Source organism: Schistosoma haematobium, chromosome 1 (genome assembly GCF_000699445.3).
Source record: "Schistosoma haematobium chromosome 1, whole genome shotgun sequence".
Taxonomy (NCBI): Eukaryota; Metazoa; Platyhelminthes; class Trematoda; order Strigeidida; family Schistosomatidae; genus Schistosoma; species Schistosoma haematobium.
Window position 1 is genome coordinate 83,269,566 of NC_067196.1, and position 20,545 is coordinate 83,290,110.

The window sequence follows — 20,545 nt, forward strand, 5'->3', positions numbered from 1 at the left end:
GATTTCCCGTTGTCCAGAGCCATCATCCATTGCTCGTCTGCTATTAAAGGGTTTGTTGTATATACTCCGTTATTAGTACTGCTCTAGTGATAAACCTAATCCTGAAATTGTAGATCTATCATTAGTGACTACTTAATCTATGAGATATATCGTGGAAGCAATATCATCGTCTACACTGATTCGTCCTACGTCTGGAGAACACATTTAAGCTGGAGATAGAACAATATATTTAACATGAGTAAAATATATAAGTTACACAAGAATGACCACTCCTGCAAGGCTGGGCCGCGCCATCCGATTGAATTGAATATTTCCGCATTTTCGGCTTTTAACCTCCTCTTTGTGTCAATTGTTGAATACAAATCTTTTTAGTAATTATATGCTCATTTTCAAAGGTTACGGTCCAACGCCACTACACTACTCTCACACAAGATTCAACGTGACGTTGGTTCGATACCAAAATTAGCGGTGTAGGGCCAGTGAAATTTCGTTTAGCCCTAGCCAAATCATCCGGCAGTTGGGTCATTGAATATCAAACAAATCATCGGTCCTCGTCAAGGCCAAGGACAACCAACGCGTATCAGTTAATCGTACACCATGGACTGGCCCATGCGTTGATGGCCTTACTTTTGCTTGTATCTTCTTTAACTAACATATTTCTGTACTAACGTACTATGTGTCGTACGGTCTTCAAAGCATCTATAGAATTCACCCGCTGATAGTGTATACTAGTTGCAAGTATGGAGTCTAGCATAATGTCGAAAACGACTTATTCGAAATATAATGATTAAAATCGTTTTATCGACAAAGCACATGTGCCATAAACACAGGTGATGTGGTGTTGCACGACGCTTCCAGTTAAATAAAGCTTCACAAGATGATAAACAGTGAATGGTTCTTATGTGTATTCCAACTATGGTCTTTGATTAATGCAGTATTTATACTTACCACAAACGTAAGAGAGCCTAACATCACAAAAGGAGGGAGGGTGGCGTTACTGACCAGCAAACACGATGATGGGGAGGTAACTTCAATCCACTCATGTCTGTAGGGCAGAACATTTTGTTTAATTACGGCTCCTTATGGTTTAGTGGGATGTCACGAACTTAAGATATTATTGTTCATTTATCATGCAAAATACCTCATTAAATCGTGTTACGAAAGTTGAATTGGTTTCACTTCCTACCCAGTAATCCTATTACAAGCAAACTAGACAATTCGATAATATACGAAGCCTAATCAAGACCCTATGATACCTAAAAAATAATAATAATAGTACGAAAAATGATGAAAAGGGCTCCAATAGCTTCGGTAAAAAGAGGAAGATAGTGAATTGTATATCACGGTACTGTTTTTCGCACTATATTTTATAACCGCACATAATCCCATACTCTCAGCTCCTTTCTGAATCGCCTCCATTCGTCAGTTGTATGTCCTCTCATACCTTGTTTACTCTTATTCTCTTTAACCTATTAAAATTCTCTTGCTTAACAAATACATTAATTAAAGAGAATTAGACTGAGTAATCATACTTTAAACATTCCTTCATGAATATTGGCTACTCTGCCTCTCGTCCTTTCTATTACTTGCTCCCTTTTTCAGCCACCTTGAGATATGGAACAAGTGACTTCATCCTGCACCATCCTTAAAGCCCTAGATATTCCACATGGACATAAGGTTGCGGTTTCTAGAAGCTCCCACCTTCAATGGACCTATCCTTGACCACCAGTTGCACATTCGCAACGCAACTTTCATGAAGCGCGCCAACTGTGATTCTGACTAAAACCATCTACATTCATGTCTTTTAAATTATCAACCCAGCTGAGTAATTTACTACAGTGGATATTGTATCATTTGTATCAATTTGATCTTACCTGTAAACTGGCATGCCTCATGTAACAAACTGTTATTTGAGAATAAATTATTAATATTATTTTCATTATTATTATTATTATTATTATAAGGGAGAACATAAGTTGTAACCAAGGAGAGTACACTCCCAACTCATGTCTATGATAATGGCTTGAATCTTAGTCAATATTGGGATAAATTCGACAGTATTTTCAGTTTACATGAGATTTGCTCGACTGCTTATGCTGATGATTCGCATACATGATTGTGTTCCTGAACCACCAATTACACTGAAAAGCTTTTGAGATATTTGTCGAGTGAGCGTTTGATATAGAAACATACTGTAATCACTTAAAGTGGATGAAGATAACGAGAAAATAACACTATTTAATGATAATTACAAATAAATTTGTCGACCGATTTTGTTAATAGTTTCATCAGCCTTATCAATCATGTTACGCGATTGTCAAGTCATGATAAAGCTTTATGACGATATCCCGAAACCATTATGTTTAACTAGTTATAGTGTTTATTGAGAATTAGCCAATGGGAAACAGTTATTATTGTTTTATATGCTTTGCAAATAGCAGACGTTCGTAGCATTAACGGATCCGAGATGGTTCATTACATTACCCATTGCGACCAAGAAAGTTTTATTCAATAAGTGTTAATTTTGATAGGAGGCTCCAGAGTTTATTTTGAATGCTTGTTTGATTAACAAGTACGTGATAGTTTAATCATTATATAAGCATAGCACGGTAGTACCTAAATTCGTCGATTTTATTATCTGTTACATTGAAGTTTTCGCTCGTTCCCGTTATTGAAGTACAGTATATTGATCTATTTGCAATTTACGAACCAAAATTACCAATGGAACCAAACTCCAATATAGGTACCAAAGTTTATTCGCAATTTACAAATAATCGAGCCGAATGTCGTCCTTCAATTTTGTAAGTTCCCGCAGTAAAAATTCCATAAAACCAAACCAAAGACAAAGAGGAACCAAAATGTCCCTTCATCCACAGGTTTGAAGAATAGATGTGTTCCTAATTTCATTGAAAGTGATATCCTAAGATGTCTCCAGTCGCTTAATTCATCCCGATGTTTGGGACCTGATGGTATCCCAAACCTCCTTTTTAAAAATGTGCTGACGTCCTATATCATCTATTCACAACTATCTTTAACAGATCCTTCTCATCTAATGTTATACCAAAAATGTAGAGAAAGATGAAGATAATCCTTGTACCAAATAAAATATCTGGTGATAAGAATGTGAAATTTAGACCTATTACAGTAACTTCACTCTTCCTCAAAACAATGGAAAAATTATTAATGCTTCCACTTCAGCCTGCGATAAAAGAGCATATTGATCCGTATCGGTTTGCTTACAGATGCAAAAGAGGCAACTTAGATGCTATTGCTGTTCTGCATCACAATATAGTGTTCAACTTGGAAAAGGGTGTAGTGACTCACGTTTATCACGAGAACACGACTGCTTTAATAAAAACAATTATTATTATAACCAGCTGTACCAGTGTTTGTTTTAACGTGCTTTTGTTTGACTGTGCTAATGACAGCTATTTTGTGCTTCCATTCTTTTACTTACACTTTGATTGTAACTTCGCGCGAATTCGGTTACCTTCTGTAACCAAGGTTGTATCCTGGCACGATCTCGGTATCCTTTCGATGCCACGAGATCGCCAGCTAATAAACCTCGACTTGGTCCATTAATTGCCTTCTGATATTTGGCTTCTCGGGGATTTCATGGATCTATTTGGTTACGTCCAACCCTCGCCTTCTGATTTATTTGGCACGTGTTTCTTGGTAGCGGTGTTCATAGTTAATCTCAACTCGACTCCACGCTACAATTGGTGATCCCAAAGTTTGGAACACGCCTCAACTTCTGGTCAAATCTTCCAAAGAAGCCAATTCGGTGAGTCTATGATTTATCTATCCACGTCTGTCGTATATTTTCATATTTTTTAATGTATAATATACTTGACATGACGGATAACGATAAGAATAGTATTAATATAATAGACTCCCATTTATGTGTACCGAACTCTTGTTACTTTTTATTCGCGTGACGATGAATTCCACGCTTTAGTCGAGAAATTTTCCCCTATTAACTATTCTCCTCGCTGACCCGGCTGCTTGGTACGGAATGCATTCGCATACGCATTAACGTCTACCTCCCAGCATCAAATGATTAAGTTGAACGGTTTCACTGCCAACTTGAAGTGCTCTACGAGCACACGAGAACGACAACTGGTACGAAACCTTATCGCTCGTCCTCTTAGGTATTCGAACAAGTTTGAAGGCAGATATCCAATGTTCCGCCGCTGAACTGGTATACGGCACGACATTGCGTCTGCCCGGAGAATTCACACCACGGAGCAGACCTGATTTCGGTAAATCAGACTACGTCCATCGACTGTCTGCATTTATGCGAACGCTGTCTCCGGTGTCAACTCGAATACAACATCGACAGGTCGCTCTCCCTCGAGAGTTATCTACCTGTCCACATGTTTTCATACGAGTAGATTCGGTACGCAAACCTTGGCAACAACCTTACGAAGGCCCTTTTCACGTGATCGCTCGTCACGAAAAGACCTTCGAGGTTGATCGACATGGCCGCGTCGAGATCGTCAGCATTGATCGTCTCAAACCAGCACACGTCGATGACAGTGCCCTATCTGATAACCTGAGATCCAATGCTAGACCAATCAAACCTACTAGCGGGATCCTCAAACCATCTTCAGGTCCCACGCTAGATACACCTGAGACCTCATTCTCACGTCCCAGTCAACAGCACGCGTCATCTGCACCGTCTACGGACGAGACGACAGTCTCACGTCCAGATCAGCAGACCACGTCGCCCTTGACTTCGGATGAGATTGCAGGCTCACGCGACGCGAACGAGACTACCGTCTCACGTTCCGGTCGCCGAGTACGGTTGCCCGTACGCTTCCGCGACTAGCCGCACAGTTAACAACCGATACGGTGTAGGATTACTCCTATACTACACGCATGCTACACTCTTCTTTTTTTATTTTCTTTTTGTTTCCTGAGCCCACGCCTTCGACCACCTCCGTTTGGTTCCGTCGACTTCAGTCAACTTTGGCGAAAGCTGGCCTGATCACCCATGCTCTTGTCAACGCACTCAGTCGATATATTGGTTTCGAATGCTTGGCATACGCTTGGTCTCGAACTTGGTCGTTACGGTCGCTTCTGGTCTTTTGGCTCTACGTGGTTTCGTCCTACGTCTGCAGCGTTTCTGGTCCGGACCCCTACGAACGCCCCCTTCAGATTCTGGATACAAACCACTCTGGTGTAGCATGCCGACTCAAGCAACAAATACAGCACATCGCTCCTGGTACTGTTCTCCGAAAACGACCTTCGTTGGCAACTCGACGATCAACGATCGCTTTCCTGTTCGCCAATTCTTCCGTCCTACAATCGCTCGTCAGCCGATCACTCCCACGATTCAAAACGCTATTTATCGAAAGTGTAAACCCTTTCTAGCGGGGAGCTCCTGTAGTGACTCACGTTTATCACGAGAACACGACTGCTTTAATAAAAACAATTATTATTATAACCAGCTGTACCAGTGTTTGTTTTAACGTGCTTTTGTTTGACTGTGCTAATGACAGCTATTTTGTGCTTCCATTCTTTTACTTACACTTTGATTGTAACTTCGCGCGAATTCGGTTACCTTCTGTAACCAAGGTTGTATCCTGGCACGATCTCGGTATCCTTTCGATGCCACGAGATCGCCAGCTAATAAACCTCGACTTGGTCCATTAATTGCCTTCTGATATTTGGCTTCTCGGGGATTTCATGGATCTATTTGGTTACGTCCAACCCTCGCCTTCTGATTTATTTGGCACGTGTTTCTTGGTAGCGGTGTTCATAGTTAATCTCAACTCGACGCCACGCTACAAGGGTAAGAAGTTCGATGCTCTTTTCTGGACTGTACTTCAGCTTTTAATTCTATACCAAGACAACGTTTAATTAACAAGTTAATCAACGTCAACACTGACAGCTGGATAACCAACTTGCTATGTTCTTACCTTTCAGGAAGGAAACAGTACACTGCATTTGGAGGAAAGTGTTCAGAGTCTCTGCTGTCTCATGAGGGTGTAACACAAGGAGCTGTTCTTTCACCTCTTCTTTCCTCTTTTTTTGTGCATGATCTTCCATCTCCCACAGAAAACACTTTTGTGAAATATGCGGATGATCTCATTGTATGTATGCCTATCTCTTCCTCTTTACATCCCATTGAAATGAATGAGTTTTTGTCTCGTATTGATTGTTGGTCTGTTGGTAATGGTCTCATACTTAATACATCTAAATGTCAAGCTATTAACTTTAGCATGAGACATGAACGGAATCCAAGCACCATTTTGAGATCACATAATGCTTGTGCTATTGGAGAATCTTTGATAAACACAGTGTCGAAGGTCAATTATCTTGGTGTCACCTTTTCCTCTGATCTCTCTTGGTCTTCTCACGTTTTATTATTATCGAAGAAGGTTTTCCGTCTGACCTACTACATAACGAGATTGCATGCTCTTGGGATTACTCGTCATTTGCTCTTACAATTTGTCAATTCTTGCATATTACCTATTATTCTTTACTGTTCTCCATTATTCTTTCACGGGCTTTTGAGGAAAGACGTTGCTGTATTGAGGAGAGTGATGAAGGCAGTTAGCAAGATGTGCGGTGAGTCTTTCGAGGTCATAATTAATATGGTTGTGGATAAACATCTAAAGTCATGCAAACACCTGGCAGGTGTTATTTTATCAGATACTAACCATCCGCTTCACTCTTATCTTTCTCCTTGCATATCTTCTGGTAGAATGAGGCGTAATTACATTAAAATCCATGCACGCAAGCAACAGTATAAAAGTTCTATAATACCTTACCTAGCAAATATATTCTGTGACAAACAGGTTGTTAGAGTTAACCTAGTCAATAACCTGCACTCTTAACATGTCTCTAATTTGAAAAGTGCAGTTTTTATGATTGTTTGAAAACCTTTTTTCACTTTTTTGTTTTTGTTTCTGCTTTTTTGTGTAAGAAACTTGTTAAAATACCCTGTGCTGAGAATTCTATATTGTACCAAAATATAATATTTAATAAAGCCGTTATTAATAATAATAATAGCAATAAGGAAACAAGTTCATAAGCCGAGTAAAACAAATACATTCAAGAACAAACTATGAATATTCAATACAAAGGTTTTAATCAGTTAAATGTTTTCAGTTCTCCCGTAACAATTATCTGAACTTTGTTCGACGTCTTTTTAAGAACTAATATGATGGACCAATTCAGAAGCCCAAATATCCATTGCAATGACGACTATGATGGGCTTAGTGAAAATGTCAAAGATGATTCAAGCGATTGTTACATTTAAAAGGCATACAGACGTAATGTGACTCAAATTACATGCCAGGTTAAAATGCTGGTTGATGAATAACAATTAAAAAATCATAAAGCTGGCTATGAACGTTTTCTCAAATTTAGACTTGTGGAACAACAGTTAAGAATATGACGAGTTATACTATAGATTTTTCATACGAACTTGCTGAATTTAGTTTGGTGAGATTAAAATCATATGGCAAAGGTAATCGGAACTAAGAATTGTCAAATAATTTTCGAATCTAATATGCTTCGTCAGTAAACGACACAAATTTTCACATTAGTATGTTGTAGCATAAAGCCATTAAATATACCTTATACCAAAAACATCTTGGGAGTGAGTTCTACGATATATAAAAAGCTAGTCTAGGTGAAAATACACAGATGTTAAGGATTATCAAAAAACATGGCAAACCATCCAGCAAAATAATTAAACTTGCGTGGTTTATTCTCGAAAATTAGATCATCCAAAATATTTGAAGTATATACGACCAGTTGTTAACCGTTTGTAAACCACTTTATTCACTTGTTAATAAGTTGTTGTTTTTCACGAGTGTCATAACGGTCTTTTTGACTATTCTGTTCAGTATTTTGATTACGACACTGTCGAGGCCGACAAGTCTGTAATTTGATCGGAGTTGTGTTGATTTAGTTTTATTTGTGAGAGTGATAATTGTATTCTTCGAGTCCGTAGGTTACACACTGAGGTTAAGTGACACATTTAATATCGTAGGACAGCAATAAATTGTTAAAAGTTTCTCACAATTTTGGATCATGGTTCGTCCGCTCCTGTTGATTTTTTAGCTTCCAGAGTACTAAGGGCTTTCAGCACATCGCCTAGGTCGAGGTTAACAGTGAGCAGAAGAATTTTTACTTCGCTCTTGGGTCTATTACTTTGTCCAGAAAAGACTTTTGATTGGAATCTGTTCCGACATAGTTTGCCACAAATCTTGCTTTGTCATGATCATCTTCTGTTATGTGAGATCCAGTCACTTCCGTACTTAGTTCGAGAACGTAATACTGCGTTTTTGTTCCGTAATTTATGAATGAGAATAGTCTCTTGGGCTACTTTAGCGGAGATTGTGCCAGCTACATTTCACATTTTCTCCTAGCTTCTCAGATTTTAATTATACACTTGTTCCTTACCGACCTGTAGCGTCCCATCGTACTTGCTGTGCCAAGGTTGATGTCAACGTTCCAACATTTCTTATTTTGTATTAGTAAACGTCGAATAGCTCGGTCTATTCAGGGATGGTCGTGCTTCTTATCTCACAGCGAAAACTGGGAAGTGTCTATTAAAGCTTCATAAGTCATAGACACTGAACAAAATGAAGGTGCCACAGGTATTCGGAGTTTGACAACGCTTTAACCAGTGACACCTAATATAGAGCGTGCTCACCAAGTGAAATCAAAAGACAGAAGCGAGGAGGTTCGAAGATATATTTGACAGGCTATCAATATATCGAGGATTGTCTGATCTAATCTTGCTAGCGATTGCAAGGTTGTTGAGCACGGCGTTCTCACTCGTGATCTGGTGCGAATGAATGACCGAGAGCCTTCAGCCGGGTGAGTCCATTAAAACTAATGTGGTCAGCATCCAATGTCGAAACCCTACAAAGCTATTTATTTTGGGGATTTATTTACCGCTACGACAAAAACAGAGGTTTTTATATGACGGAACCTAACAATAACAAAAAAATCTGACTTCCGCCGTTACAAAAAAACATTAATACTTATGAATACAAACAATACTCGAAGATATACTCAACGATGGAGTATAAACACTAGTGCATTTCGTTTTTTTTATATCTGTACTTGTGAGATGTAGATGATGAACTTCTCTTGAAAAAAGGAAACTCCTGAAGATTACTTTAACTAAAATAAGTTCAGTTAAAGCAAAAAATTGTAATATTTATGTGTAATTTAGCGATCAATACTATGAAATATATTGTTCTTTTTTAATAGCGCGCGTCAATGAGTCATCAATCCTTGATGTTAACGATTATGAGGAACAAATGGACTAACATAGAAACATTTTATGCATGGATTGAGTCTAGGCAACTGTCTAATCCAAAGCTGTAGTTATTGGTACGTTATGGCGCAAAATATGGGTCTTACGTTACAATGACAAAATATACTCTATGACATGTTATCAATGAACTGCTCATGTTAATAATAAGTCAAATTAGTGATTCGTCAACAAGTATGAAGCTTTTTGGTTTTGCTATTATCCTACCAACTCTTAGCTCACGGCTTGCTAAATACATATTGTGGTGTTCCTTGTCATTACACTTTCTGTCTAATTGTCGTTTATATCCATGAAGGTCAGTAAAAGTCCATGACTTTAAATACTGGAACTACTCATTCATATTTTTTTCGGTCTTTTTAAAACCACCATTGGCCTACTGCTTAATTGTAAGAAACAGAAGTCATGGGTACCCGATTTCCAAAGTCTGTATATGTGTCCCGAAATCTAACAAATGGCTCGTTTTTGATTTTTGTATTTACCTTCACACCTGAAACCATCATGATATTTCCGATTTCGATCTTCGTGAACTCCGATTAAGTATTGAGTAACTTTAGAGGCTGTTTTTTATTATCTAACCTATGGCTTTATTTATTACAAGAAATTTTTTGTTCTTTCTTACAAACTGAGATAAATAGTGATCACGATTTACCTGACAGCGTTGCTTCAAGACCCCAAGTTCGAGCAAACATCTCAGCCAATATAACTACTAAGGCGCTATCATCATCTGTTATATCCTAACGAAGAATTAATAAACGGTAACTGTTAGGAACTACTTATGAACTGTTGTTATATATTTATTCTTATTGTATGGCTCAAGTAACCAGATCATACATATTTATGTTTTTCTCATCGTAAGATTTCATTTGGCCTACTGGCTATTATGCAATTTAATCACGTGATATATTAGCAGGTGCATTAGGCACAACACTATCCTTTTCTAACTGGGCTTGACAGGACTTTTCTATGTCTTTTACTGTGATAAAATAAGCCACAATTCCGTTGCTTGTTGATATTTTTTCAAGGTTTTTTGTGTCTTCATTTTTCCTCTGTCTATGAATGTTGTGTTCTGTGTTTTTGTTTTATATTAGCAAATTGAATTGTAATAATGGCTTATTCAATGTAAAACTACATACCGAATATGTTCTGGAATCGTTTAAGGTAATGTGTTATTTGTATTTTATTACACATTCCTCCGCTTTCAGAAAAACTAATAAACTAATAGAACATATTGTCATTTTCCATTTGGATAGTACAAACGGTGGTTGGTTATCGAATAATTTGTTCGACAATTTTTAGATCCTGTAGTTGAATATGTTTATCCATCTGTTAACAACGAAAATTCTCACCTTCATAGGCTGCGAAATTTTGTTCTTCCATGTAAACATAAAAGGTCAGTTATATTTATCTTCCATAGTTAACTTGTTTTAACAGTCTTATTTCGGAAGAGTATACACTTATATTCACGGATAGCGATGGAACTGTAGAATTTTTTGCGTGTATTACTTTACCTATTTCCGGATATATTGTGTGTATTAGTAGGTAATATTTTCATCACACTTATTTTTATAGTCTAAATTTTTTATGATAATTTTAGTTATTTTCCTTACTTTGAACTTTTGCACTCAATCATAACTCTGATTAATCAAGAACATTTATACAGAGAAGAAAACCGACGTAATATTGAAGTAATTTTAAAGGAATTGCATTATCATTCTGGTGTTGCTACACTTAACATTTCATCACCTCCGAATTCGACGGTACTGCTCACATTCTATCTTTTAAACCAATTTATCCAAACAGAAATTAAGTATGCAACTCCCGGAAGCACAGTTTCAGTTTGTTTATCATGTAACTGATGATTGTCATTATTTCGCGAAATTTTAGAGACATATTTTAGAGTATTATAATACATTGTCTATCGGCAATTGGATTGTAATATTTGAAAGGTGAGACATTGTGTAGTTTGATTAATTAATGAAAAAATCTCTGTTACTTCCTACATCTAGCTTAATTTTGGAGAAAAGTGTAATATTCTACTCAAGTCGTTTACAGCGTATTACTTCCTGTCTTTTGGCCAGTCTAAGTTTGTTGTACCCACTTATATGGTATTTTTAATTCCAACTAACTTGTTTTTCCTTACATATAATCAGGCCTCATTTAATTTATTCTCTACTACCTTCCAATTGTATTGAATATGTTGGGTAAGTAAGTAACGTCAACACTTGGAATCTAGATCTTCTTTTTTCTTTTGAAGCTGTCCGACCCCATTTGTTGCTGGTGTTCACTCATGTTTAAAAGAGGTTTGTTTAATTCTGTCTTTCAGATTATGTGCCCGATTGTCAGCAAGGAGGTGTGAAGATAGTTGAATTCCATTGAAGCCACGAACCGACCAATGTTAGACTACCATTGCAAACTCGGAAGCACTGAACTGATTTCAATGAAATCCAACAATCTTCACAACCCCATACTGAAAGATATTATGTGCTCACTAGTGACTAGCTTCGAGAAGTGATTCTCCTATTTATAGTTAGAAGCCGAGACCAATAGTATTCAACCCTGTCGGGTGTGAGGCAATTACCCACTATAGAAAACAGAAAATAGTCGTGCAATACCTTGGATTGAGTGAAGTTAAGGATCAACACAATTGGACGCCAGCTCAATGATCCAAAAATTAAGCGTTCGCACTCGAAACCGAAGGTCCCGGGTTCGAATCCCGTATGCGGGATCATAGATGCGCAATGCTGGGGAGTTCCACACTAGGACGAAACGGCCATTCAGTGCTTCCAAGTTTTTAAATGTAGTCTAACATTGATCGGATCATGGTTTCAATGTAAGTCTTTGATTTTTTAAAAAGTTCTGCTTTTTATTTGTATAGAAGATGAAACCATTGTTAATTCCTGGAGTTCGACTTGTCGATTTGGATCATGATGTTGTATATGGGACAGGGGATGTTGGAATAACCATGCCGTCTGTTTTAGTATGTTTAACATATTTATACTGGTGTTTCTAAATATTAATTGTCATCTATTTGCACTAAAAATAACCATTTTGACGTATTATGTCTAATTATAAAATTCACATGGGTTCATCAGGTAATTGATCTAATGCGCAGAAGCGTTTTGGTCTACTTAGAAGCAGGCAGATAAAAAAGTGCTTATTGGATGTGAGTCTTGGTAAAGTATAGTTTATTTTTAGCACATTACGTGGAGTGTTTGAAATCCTTTCAATGCTTATAAGATGAATACGTTCATTGATATAATTTTTAGATAATAATAATTTTTAGGTTTAACTAGGACTTAACAGGAAAGCACGTCGGTTTCAGCCTTCACATTTCACATCATTTTATCAAAAAGAAGTTAGCGTGAGAAGTAAAAAGAACTGAAAACATCAATTTAGGAATCAGTAGGGAACTTAAGTTAAAGAAACAGATAAAATCAAGGGATGAAGACAGAATAAATATGCAATATTCGACAATTTAGAAAACATGCATAGTAAACAAGTCTATACCTCAATTTTAAATCATATTGCTAAACATCTCCGACCATTAGTCAGGGGTTCTCACATACTAACTAAATCGCCTGAAGAGTACTTTACTGTTCAGACAAACTGATTTATCTGAAAGTTCGTGAAAATGAACGTTGTTACTGGTCCTCAGCCATATATAATGACTGTTTTGCGGAACCCCACCACGGAGTCTGTACCTACTTCACTAGCCAATAGCTTCATATATATCAATCCATAGTTTATATATGTGGTGTTCAGAAACTTTCATTCCAGTCGGTAAAAGTTGAGGAGGAACCCATATGTTATTGTTTTTTTTTTGCCTTAGATCGGTAACACGTGTGTAGTTAAATCATTGCGTATCTCTTAATTTAACTCTGAGGCGTTTAACTATGGAAGTTCAATCTTAGAAAAAGAGTTAATTTCAATATCATGCAAAAAAGGTCCGAAAACTTTATAGGCAATAATAACAAGGTTGGATTCGTTAGTTTGAAATATTTATTTTTATATCACAATGGATAGAAAAGTTGTATTTCCAACGTTTCGTGACTTAATGTAGGCATCTTTTTCAGAGGAAGTAAATAACTGCAATTAAATCAGCACACGCTTCAAACTTAGTTGATAATAAGTTTGTTACAGTTATTCTTATCAACAAGATACTACCATCAAATATGCAAGTACCGTACTGTTAAGATGAAATTTAAGTAAAGGGAACTAATTGCATGAAAGATGAAATTGTTTGAAATAGACATTTATTTCCTTTTTAATTAGTTTTAATTTTTTTAATGATAAATCAAGATTGTTATCTAATATTGACATGGAAGCAATAAAATTTACCGACGATATTACAAGTAATGTAGGATTACATTGATGGCTGTAACTTTTTTATACTCATGCAATCTTATTTTTGTTGTTTTTCCGTTCACATTTATTATTTTAGTCTTAAAAATTAGTTTCAAGATTATTCAATGACATTGTAAACTTCTGTTGTTAATGATCCTTGTCTCATTCGATACCTTCTCATTTTCTCAGCGTCATTGGTTGATTAAACGGTGTAACGCATCACACAGTGCAATTTTACGGCATATACGCTCAACAGAGAATGTTGCTTCAACTGCTGCCTTACTTTTAGCCCGACCATACTTAGAACTGATGGCTATTCTTCTTGGTAAGGTTACTATTTTTTGCTTCGTAACTAAAAATTATTTCATAGTAAATTAAGTCTACTCACAAAAAAATGAAGAGACTGCAATTATTAGAAAAGCATATCACTCATTGTATTCATCCACAATATAACCACATAACTTGTATCAATTATTTTGAGGTTAATAAAGCATCGATTCCTAGAGAAGTCGTGTTAGATATTTACTTAATTCAGATAGTGATTATATTTTTTATATAATTCAATTTGTTGTTTGAGACAAAACTAGTTTTGCGCCTCATCAGAAAAATAGTCACACATCTGTAGGACTATTTGATCAAATTGTGACAAGAGTTCGAGTAGATTTGTTCATGCACATCTGTGACCACAAGATTGAAGCTTGTACAATCCGTCATATGCACGCAAATCTAGGTAAATACATGAGGCTGTAGAGTGTATCCAACATTTTTTAAAAGGCATCGTATTACAATCGGCGTGTCTAACTAAAGTTGTCCAGTTCCAATTCGTTTGTTTTTAATATTATAAATTTACTGTTTTCACATTTGTCAAACCACTAGTTACTAAGAGCGTTGTATACCTGTCCTCATTTATTTTAGATAATATCCATAAAAAGGTACCAAATTACTCCATACATTTTATGAAGCTTTCACTAAAATTTTAGACTGACTAAGCTTTCCGACAATCACCTGTGTTCGCAAAGATTGGTTTATTCTCGTTGAGTCCGTTAGTTAAGACAATATCTCTAATCATTACCAGCTGACAGTTTGTTTTGAAATCAGATTTGTGGAAGTCGATGCCACTTTCCTATTGTAAGCGAATTTCTAATCCGACTATGGTTATTAATTTACTGCATCTTCCTTGTATTTTCTTAAATAGGTCGTTATCGATCGGCACTGCAGCATAATGAAGCTTCTTCATCTGTCAATCTTTTACCAATACAATCACCAAATGACGAAAGTCGATCACAAGATAAATTTGATCAACCTCGTATAGGTGGATGGTTTTTCGATCGTGCTGCATTTGTCGTTTCTTGTGGTCATGAATTACAGCCATATCTTACAGAACTTTTAAATTCTCAGATGGTGATACAAGTGAGTTGATCTGGTAAACGTTTAATTGTTTATACTCTATATACACCTATATATCTGTTATTTGGCGGAGATGCTGAAACATTGACATTCAGTAGAACTGAAAGGTAAAGAAATAATGTGTACTCAAATAAGATTATGCGCGTGTGTTGAATTTTATCGATTTGTGAAAACAAACTGTTGTGCAGCTAATTAAAAATAAAATTATCACTTTCACGTCACATAAAGTTATTTGTTGTGAAATGGACGAATATCAAGAGCTATGTGATGGAAAACCCATCATTTCCTGAACATTCTACTTAAATCGAAAAAGATTTTTCTAATAATTGTCGTTTTTAATTTAGAAATAGCTCATGTGCCATTTCATCAGGCACCATGAATGAGTGATTTTCTAGGGGATCCTAAAAATAGTGTATATGCGTTCATATTTTTCTCCATGTTTCATCGTTGCTTAGGGGTAGGGAATAGGCCTATCGAATTTTTTGTCATTTCAGCAGTAGCGCGCCTGAATTAAGAGTCATTGGAAGGCACAGCACAAGCTTCATTTGCTAGGTTTAAAGCGATTACGAGTTCACTTAGTCTGCGAACGGATGGGTTTTCCATCTTGATATTCGTCCATTTCACAACAAATAACTTTATGTGGCATGAAAGTGATAATTTTATTTTTAATTAGCTACACAAGGGCGAGAATTTATTTCTCTATTTGGCTGTACTTTCCGCTGGAGTCAATGTGCGAGATGCATGCATGATAGCTTTCTCTGTTGCGTCCGGGAACTGGTGTGAGATGACAGCACCGAGTCAAAGGCTGAAACGTCTGCAGCTACAATGATTGGCATCGACGGATCGTAGTGTGTCAATAATATGGTTGTTTTTGGCTTGCAAAATGCAGCTTCACATTCTTTTGTCAATCTCCAGCTAGTATTCAGAAGATAATTTAGCCGTGCGCGTATATCATGTATCGACGGGACGGAAGTTGAATAGTAACTAACCAATCCCAGGGATGATCGGTGAGCGTAGACATTTGTAGGAGTGGGCATCCCTTTTATGGCTCGAATGTTTTCAGGGCCTGGTTTGGGACCTGCAATATCAAAGATGAATCCCAAATATTTTACTGACTTCAAGAAAAGCTGGGTGTAACTGGAATTCGTTGTCGCTGATGCGTTGTAGTACAGCTGTCGTGCGTTTCTGAAGCTGTTCTAACGATGTGGCAACAATTAAGATGTCATCGACATAAGTTGCGACCCCCGGGATACGCGATAGGATGGTATCCATTATTTGCTGAAAAATGGATGGGGCGGTTTTAACTCCAAATGGCAGACGATTATACTGAAACAAGCCACGATGAGTATTGATGGTAAGTAGCTCTCTGGATTCTTCAGCCATTTCCACTTGCAAATAGGCATCAGCTAGATCCAGCTTTGCAAAGAACTTCCCACCATTTAGCATTGTCAACAAATCTGCAGGGACTAGCAGTGGGTAATTATGCTGTTCGAGAGCTGCGTTAAGACCTGTGGAAAAATCTGCGCATATTCGGGTTGTGTCATTAGCCTTCCACCTGAGCTACAAATCTTCTCCATCATCTCATTAGCCTTCTTGATAACCACAATGGATGCTGCCCAGGCGGAATAAGAAACCCAGTCTTATGCTTGGACCAAAAAATGTTCAGTGCTTCTTACTTCTCAATGGTTGTCTAGTCAAGATCAGTACTTGATGTAGATCCATCGTTTTAATTTCTAGTCCGCTTTATTCTTACAATGATTTATAGGAGTCAGTCATATATATATATATATATATATATATATATATATATATATATATATATATATATATAAATCGATGTGCACATATTCTGGATAGTGTAAATACATTAAGCATATGTAAGTTTGGTTGTTTGTTCATTTGACATCATTAATATTCAAAATGTCAGTCATTCATTTATGTATGATACAACCTACTTATCTAACAGACTGATTATCTCTTGTGTCTTAACACTTTTATAGATACTCATAAATTATTTCGTTGATATACTTAATGTTATACTTGATTTTCTAGTGTGAATAATTAATGACTGATGTATTCGCTGACTTTTGTTGTTCAGTTAGAAATAGGAATCATTTTCAGTTTGTTGATAACTTAAAATCGATTAGTAATCAGTCATATAATTTTGTATCTTTTCTTTCGTGAATTTATTCAACTATCAAAACTGTTATAATTAAATTGAATATGTAGTCCTGAGTTTTAAGCACTCCATTTTTAATAAGTCAGCCATGATAAGTCTTGTTAATTTGAACGCTTTATTCGGTTCCTAAACTATTCTGGTAACCCGCAAGCTAGAACTGCGCAGCGACCTGAACTCGAGAGAAAAGGCGCAAAATAAGCGAAAAACACGGGTATTTATAGATGCTAACATTTGTTAAATTAACATCATATTTTGGCCAATCCGCTAAAAGACATATTATGCTACTGATCAATAGTAGCACGCCACTAATATTCTAGAAAGCTCCACCATGCTCTGATTGGCTAGGACTCTTCGGCTCCTTTGGGGCCTCTGGAGGCTCCGTCTCAGTTCTCTGAAAGCCATACTATTGGTGTAATATGTGTAAGTTCAAATCGATTGTCCAAATATTTCCTGTCGAGATATATCTTTTATCACAGACATTTTACTCATTTATTTAATTCGGATCTGGTATCTTTGAAGTTGGTTTATTTTATTCATAATGAATATATAAGATTAACTGGACGCCTGTATCAGTTCGAGAGATAACTTTTTTTATGTAATTCATGTTAGAACGTATTCGGGGGATCCTTTTAACGAGTATTTCAGTCAACTCCATTTCGCGGCCAATTGAAATTGTGCCAGTTCATTGATTATAGACGAATTTGTGGACTATGATGAAAAGTTATTTCAAGACTGCCAAATAGGCTTTTTCAGTTATTGTAACAATAAACCAGATAAAGATAGACACATCAGTCTATCACTGGTAATTTTGAGATAAATCATACGTTGAGTTTGTCGTTTAGTAGTTTAGTCATTCGACTATCAACCAAAGGTTAGAGATGTATTACTCACATATTAGACGACCATCTACTTTGATGAGAAATGTTGACCAACATAAGAGCAGACCAGAATAATATTGGTAGCAGTCAAACAAAAATTTGACATCAATCTACAAAGTTATTGACTCTTAGACTTTGTAGTGTCCATTATTTGCTTCATTCTTCCTTATTTGATAAACAATTAACATTATATGAGTAAACAGGAAGATTCTCAGTTATATACTAAGTCCTGAGTAATTTTTAGAAACGGAGCAAGATTATGCCCCTCTCATTTATACTTCTGTACTACCCCTGCGTATGACCTATTCTTAACCGTCCATTCATATTCCATAGCCCATATAATATTTGATCATTGTTATTATTTTTGTTATTTGAATCATAAACTGATCCTAGCTAAATCAACATTGTAAATCAGGAAGAATTGGACAGCTGTTGAGTCCTAGCATAGAGCTCTTCAGGAATATGCATTCACAACCCCACTGGGGATCGAACCCGTGAATTTCAGTTTATCTCATAAACGCCTAACCTCCGCACCACTCAGCTGGCATTTAACTGTGTACGCGCCTAACTTCAATCAACTCTCGATATTGCGTGGCTATCTCCCACTGTCTGCGGATTCCCATACTAAAACAGACTAATTCCATTACGGTTTTCACAAATGTACTCTAATACACTGTTTATTGTAATACAATTGATGTGATGATTAAAACAATCACATTTCTTGTAACTTATTTTTGAGTCCCACGTGGTCGTACAGTAAGAGACAGGAGAGCAATTGTATTTATCTTTTCCGAGCATTGATTGGATCACCTAGACTGTTTATCAAGTCACCAATGACCTTCGGCTAATAAACGACACGACTTTAGTGAAATGACGGCCAAGAATAATACTTTATGACCATTAGTCCAAAAAACAGTTTCCCACACTCGCTCACTCAGCATCCAGAATAGAACACAATACCGCAAGTAGACAACTTCTAACTATACAGTTCGAATTTATGAATCGCTCATGCAACAATATAGAGTAAAATCCTGACCACACATTAACGTAATTAAGAAATTACAATACCGACATAACTACGCTATTGGTGGAAAAAGACTGAGTAATGGGTCTGTCACAAAGTAACAGTAACTTAAGAATGGTACACCACATAACCATAGTTTATTTTTAACGAGAAAGCATGTAAGCAGAGGAACACAAAAGTACAATAGTCTAAATATTTGATAATTGTACAGCAAAAATATACACATTTACTTCATGTAGGACAGTTTCAAAGGTTTAATTTTGCTTAATACTTATCCCGTTATAGCAGCAGTGTTATCTTGAGTACCGAATAACATTTAACTTTTACCCCCAAATTTTTAACATAATCTTTAAGATTGAAACATAGTGCTTTCTTCTTTTTCTTCATCATATTTAAAAATTTTTAAAGTTTTTCGAATCACGTGTAGCAGTTTTAAATTCAGATATGGCGTTTATTCCACCAGATGATTTTGAAGATACTATCGACCATGTTTCCATCCCGAGACGTTCTGGTGGATTAAATGATCTACTGAATTTCGGTCGAACTGAATTTGATAAAATAACTCGAAAAGTAAGTTCTCCAAGGGAAAAATCCAAACAAAATTTATGTAACCTAATTGATGATAGAAGTTTCACATTTTTTGATGAACTGGAAATATTATTGCTATTAGTGATGATTAACGTTGGTATTAAAAATTAACGTCACTTTATTTTTGCTATTATTTAACTGAAAAGTGTTTATTTCATGGTTTGATAATATGCTCATTTAAACGGGGATTCAGCAGTTCTGTTTTTGAATTCTTGGTTATTTATACACAAATATGCCGAATTTTATGGTATTCTTCATATTTCAAGTAGTGATTATTATTAGTATTTGTAGTGCGATGTCTTAGTAGTTGGAGCATGAAGCTTTCGGTTAGTTGACTGTAGGTTTAAAGCATCCCTTCACGTACTTATGTTTGGACAGCCTAATCAGTATTACTGTCTTTCTTACTCCAAAAAAGTTGGACGGTAGCTCAATGGTTATGGCATTCGAGTTTCAGTCACTAAGTCTCATTTAAAAAACCCCCTACACTTAAGTTGCTTTAGGCAACCGCGCAGTACCAATCGTCCTCACACCGAATGTTGCTCGAAGTTAAGTACATGAGTCTGTAACCTGATAAATGAATTGTCCATATCAGGAAGTCTTCATACAAACAGTATGGTCCAAAGCTGTGTAAATAAACATCTTCTTAGTAAATGAGTTCAACAGAAAATAATGCAGTTTCTTTAAGAATGATTCGATATTGGTACTTGATAACATGAATTATTTCCAATTTCATATACAGGAGTTATATATATATATATATATATATATATATATATATATATATATATATATATATATATATATATATATATATATAATGG

The 20,545-nt window shown here is 36.3% G+C and overlaps 1 protein-coding gene across 3 annotated transcripts in view; it reads left to right on the top strand.

Moving 5' to 3' along the window:
* Window positions 1–9,372: 9,372 nt before the first annotated feature.
* The window catches only part of MS3_00002293 (uncharacterized protein), a 40,188-nt gene continuing 29,015 nt past the window's right edge, over window positions 9,373–20,545 (top strand). The window contains exons 1-16 of one of the 3 annotated variants that reach the window (XM_051209865.1): window positions 9,374–9,478; window positions 9,522–9,599; window positions 10,393–10,462; window positions 10,507–10,565; window positions 10,601–10,694; window positions 10,736–10,843; window positions 10,899–11,061; window positions 11,105–11,152; window positions 11,189–11,250; window positions 11,311–11,409; window positions 11,455–11,505; window positions 11,559–11,604; window positions 12,180–12,281; window positions 13,838–13,973; window positions 14,844–15,058; window positions 19,545–19,706. In XM_051209865.1, coding sequence (XP_051075338.1) covers window positions 10,443–10,462; window positions 10,507–10,565; window positions 10,601–10,694; window positions 10,736–10,843; window positions 10,899–11,061; window positions 11,105–11,152; window positions 11,189–11,250; window positions 11,311–11,409; window positions 11,455–11,505; window positions 11,559–11,604; window positions 12,180–12,281; window positions 13,838–13,973; window positions 14,844–15,058; window positions 19,545–19,706 — 1,365 coding nt within the window. In that variant the 5' untranslated portion in view covers window positions 9,374–9,478; window positions 9,522–9,599; window positions 10,393–10,442. Of the gene's footprint in view, window positions 9,479–9,521; window positions 9,600–10,392; window positions 10,463–10,506; window positions 10,566–10,600; window positions 10,695–10,735; window positions 11,153–11,188; window positions 11,251–11,310; window positions 11,410–11,454; window positions 12,282–13,837; window positions 13,974–14,843; window positions 16,830–19,544; window positions 19,707–20,545 lie in introns of those variants that run through there. The other 2 variants (XM_051209866.1, XM_051209867.1) reach the window with 2 other exon arrangements.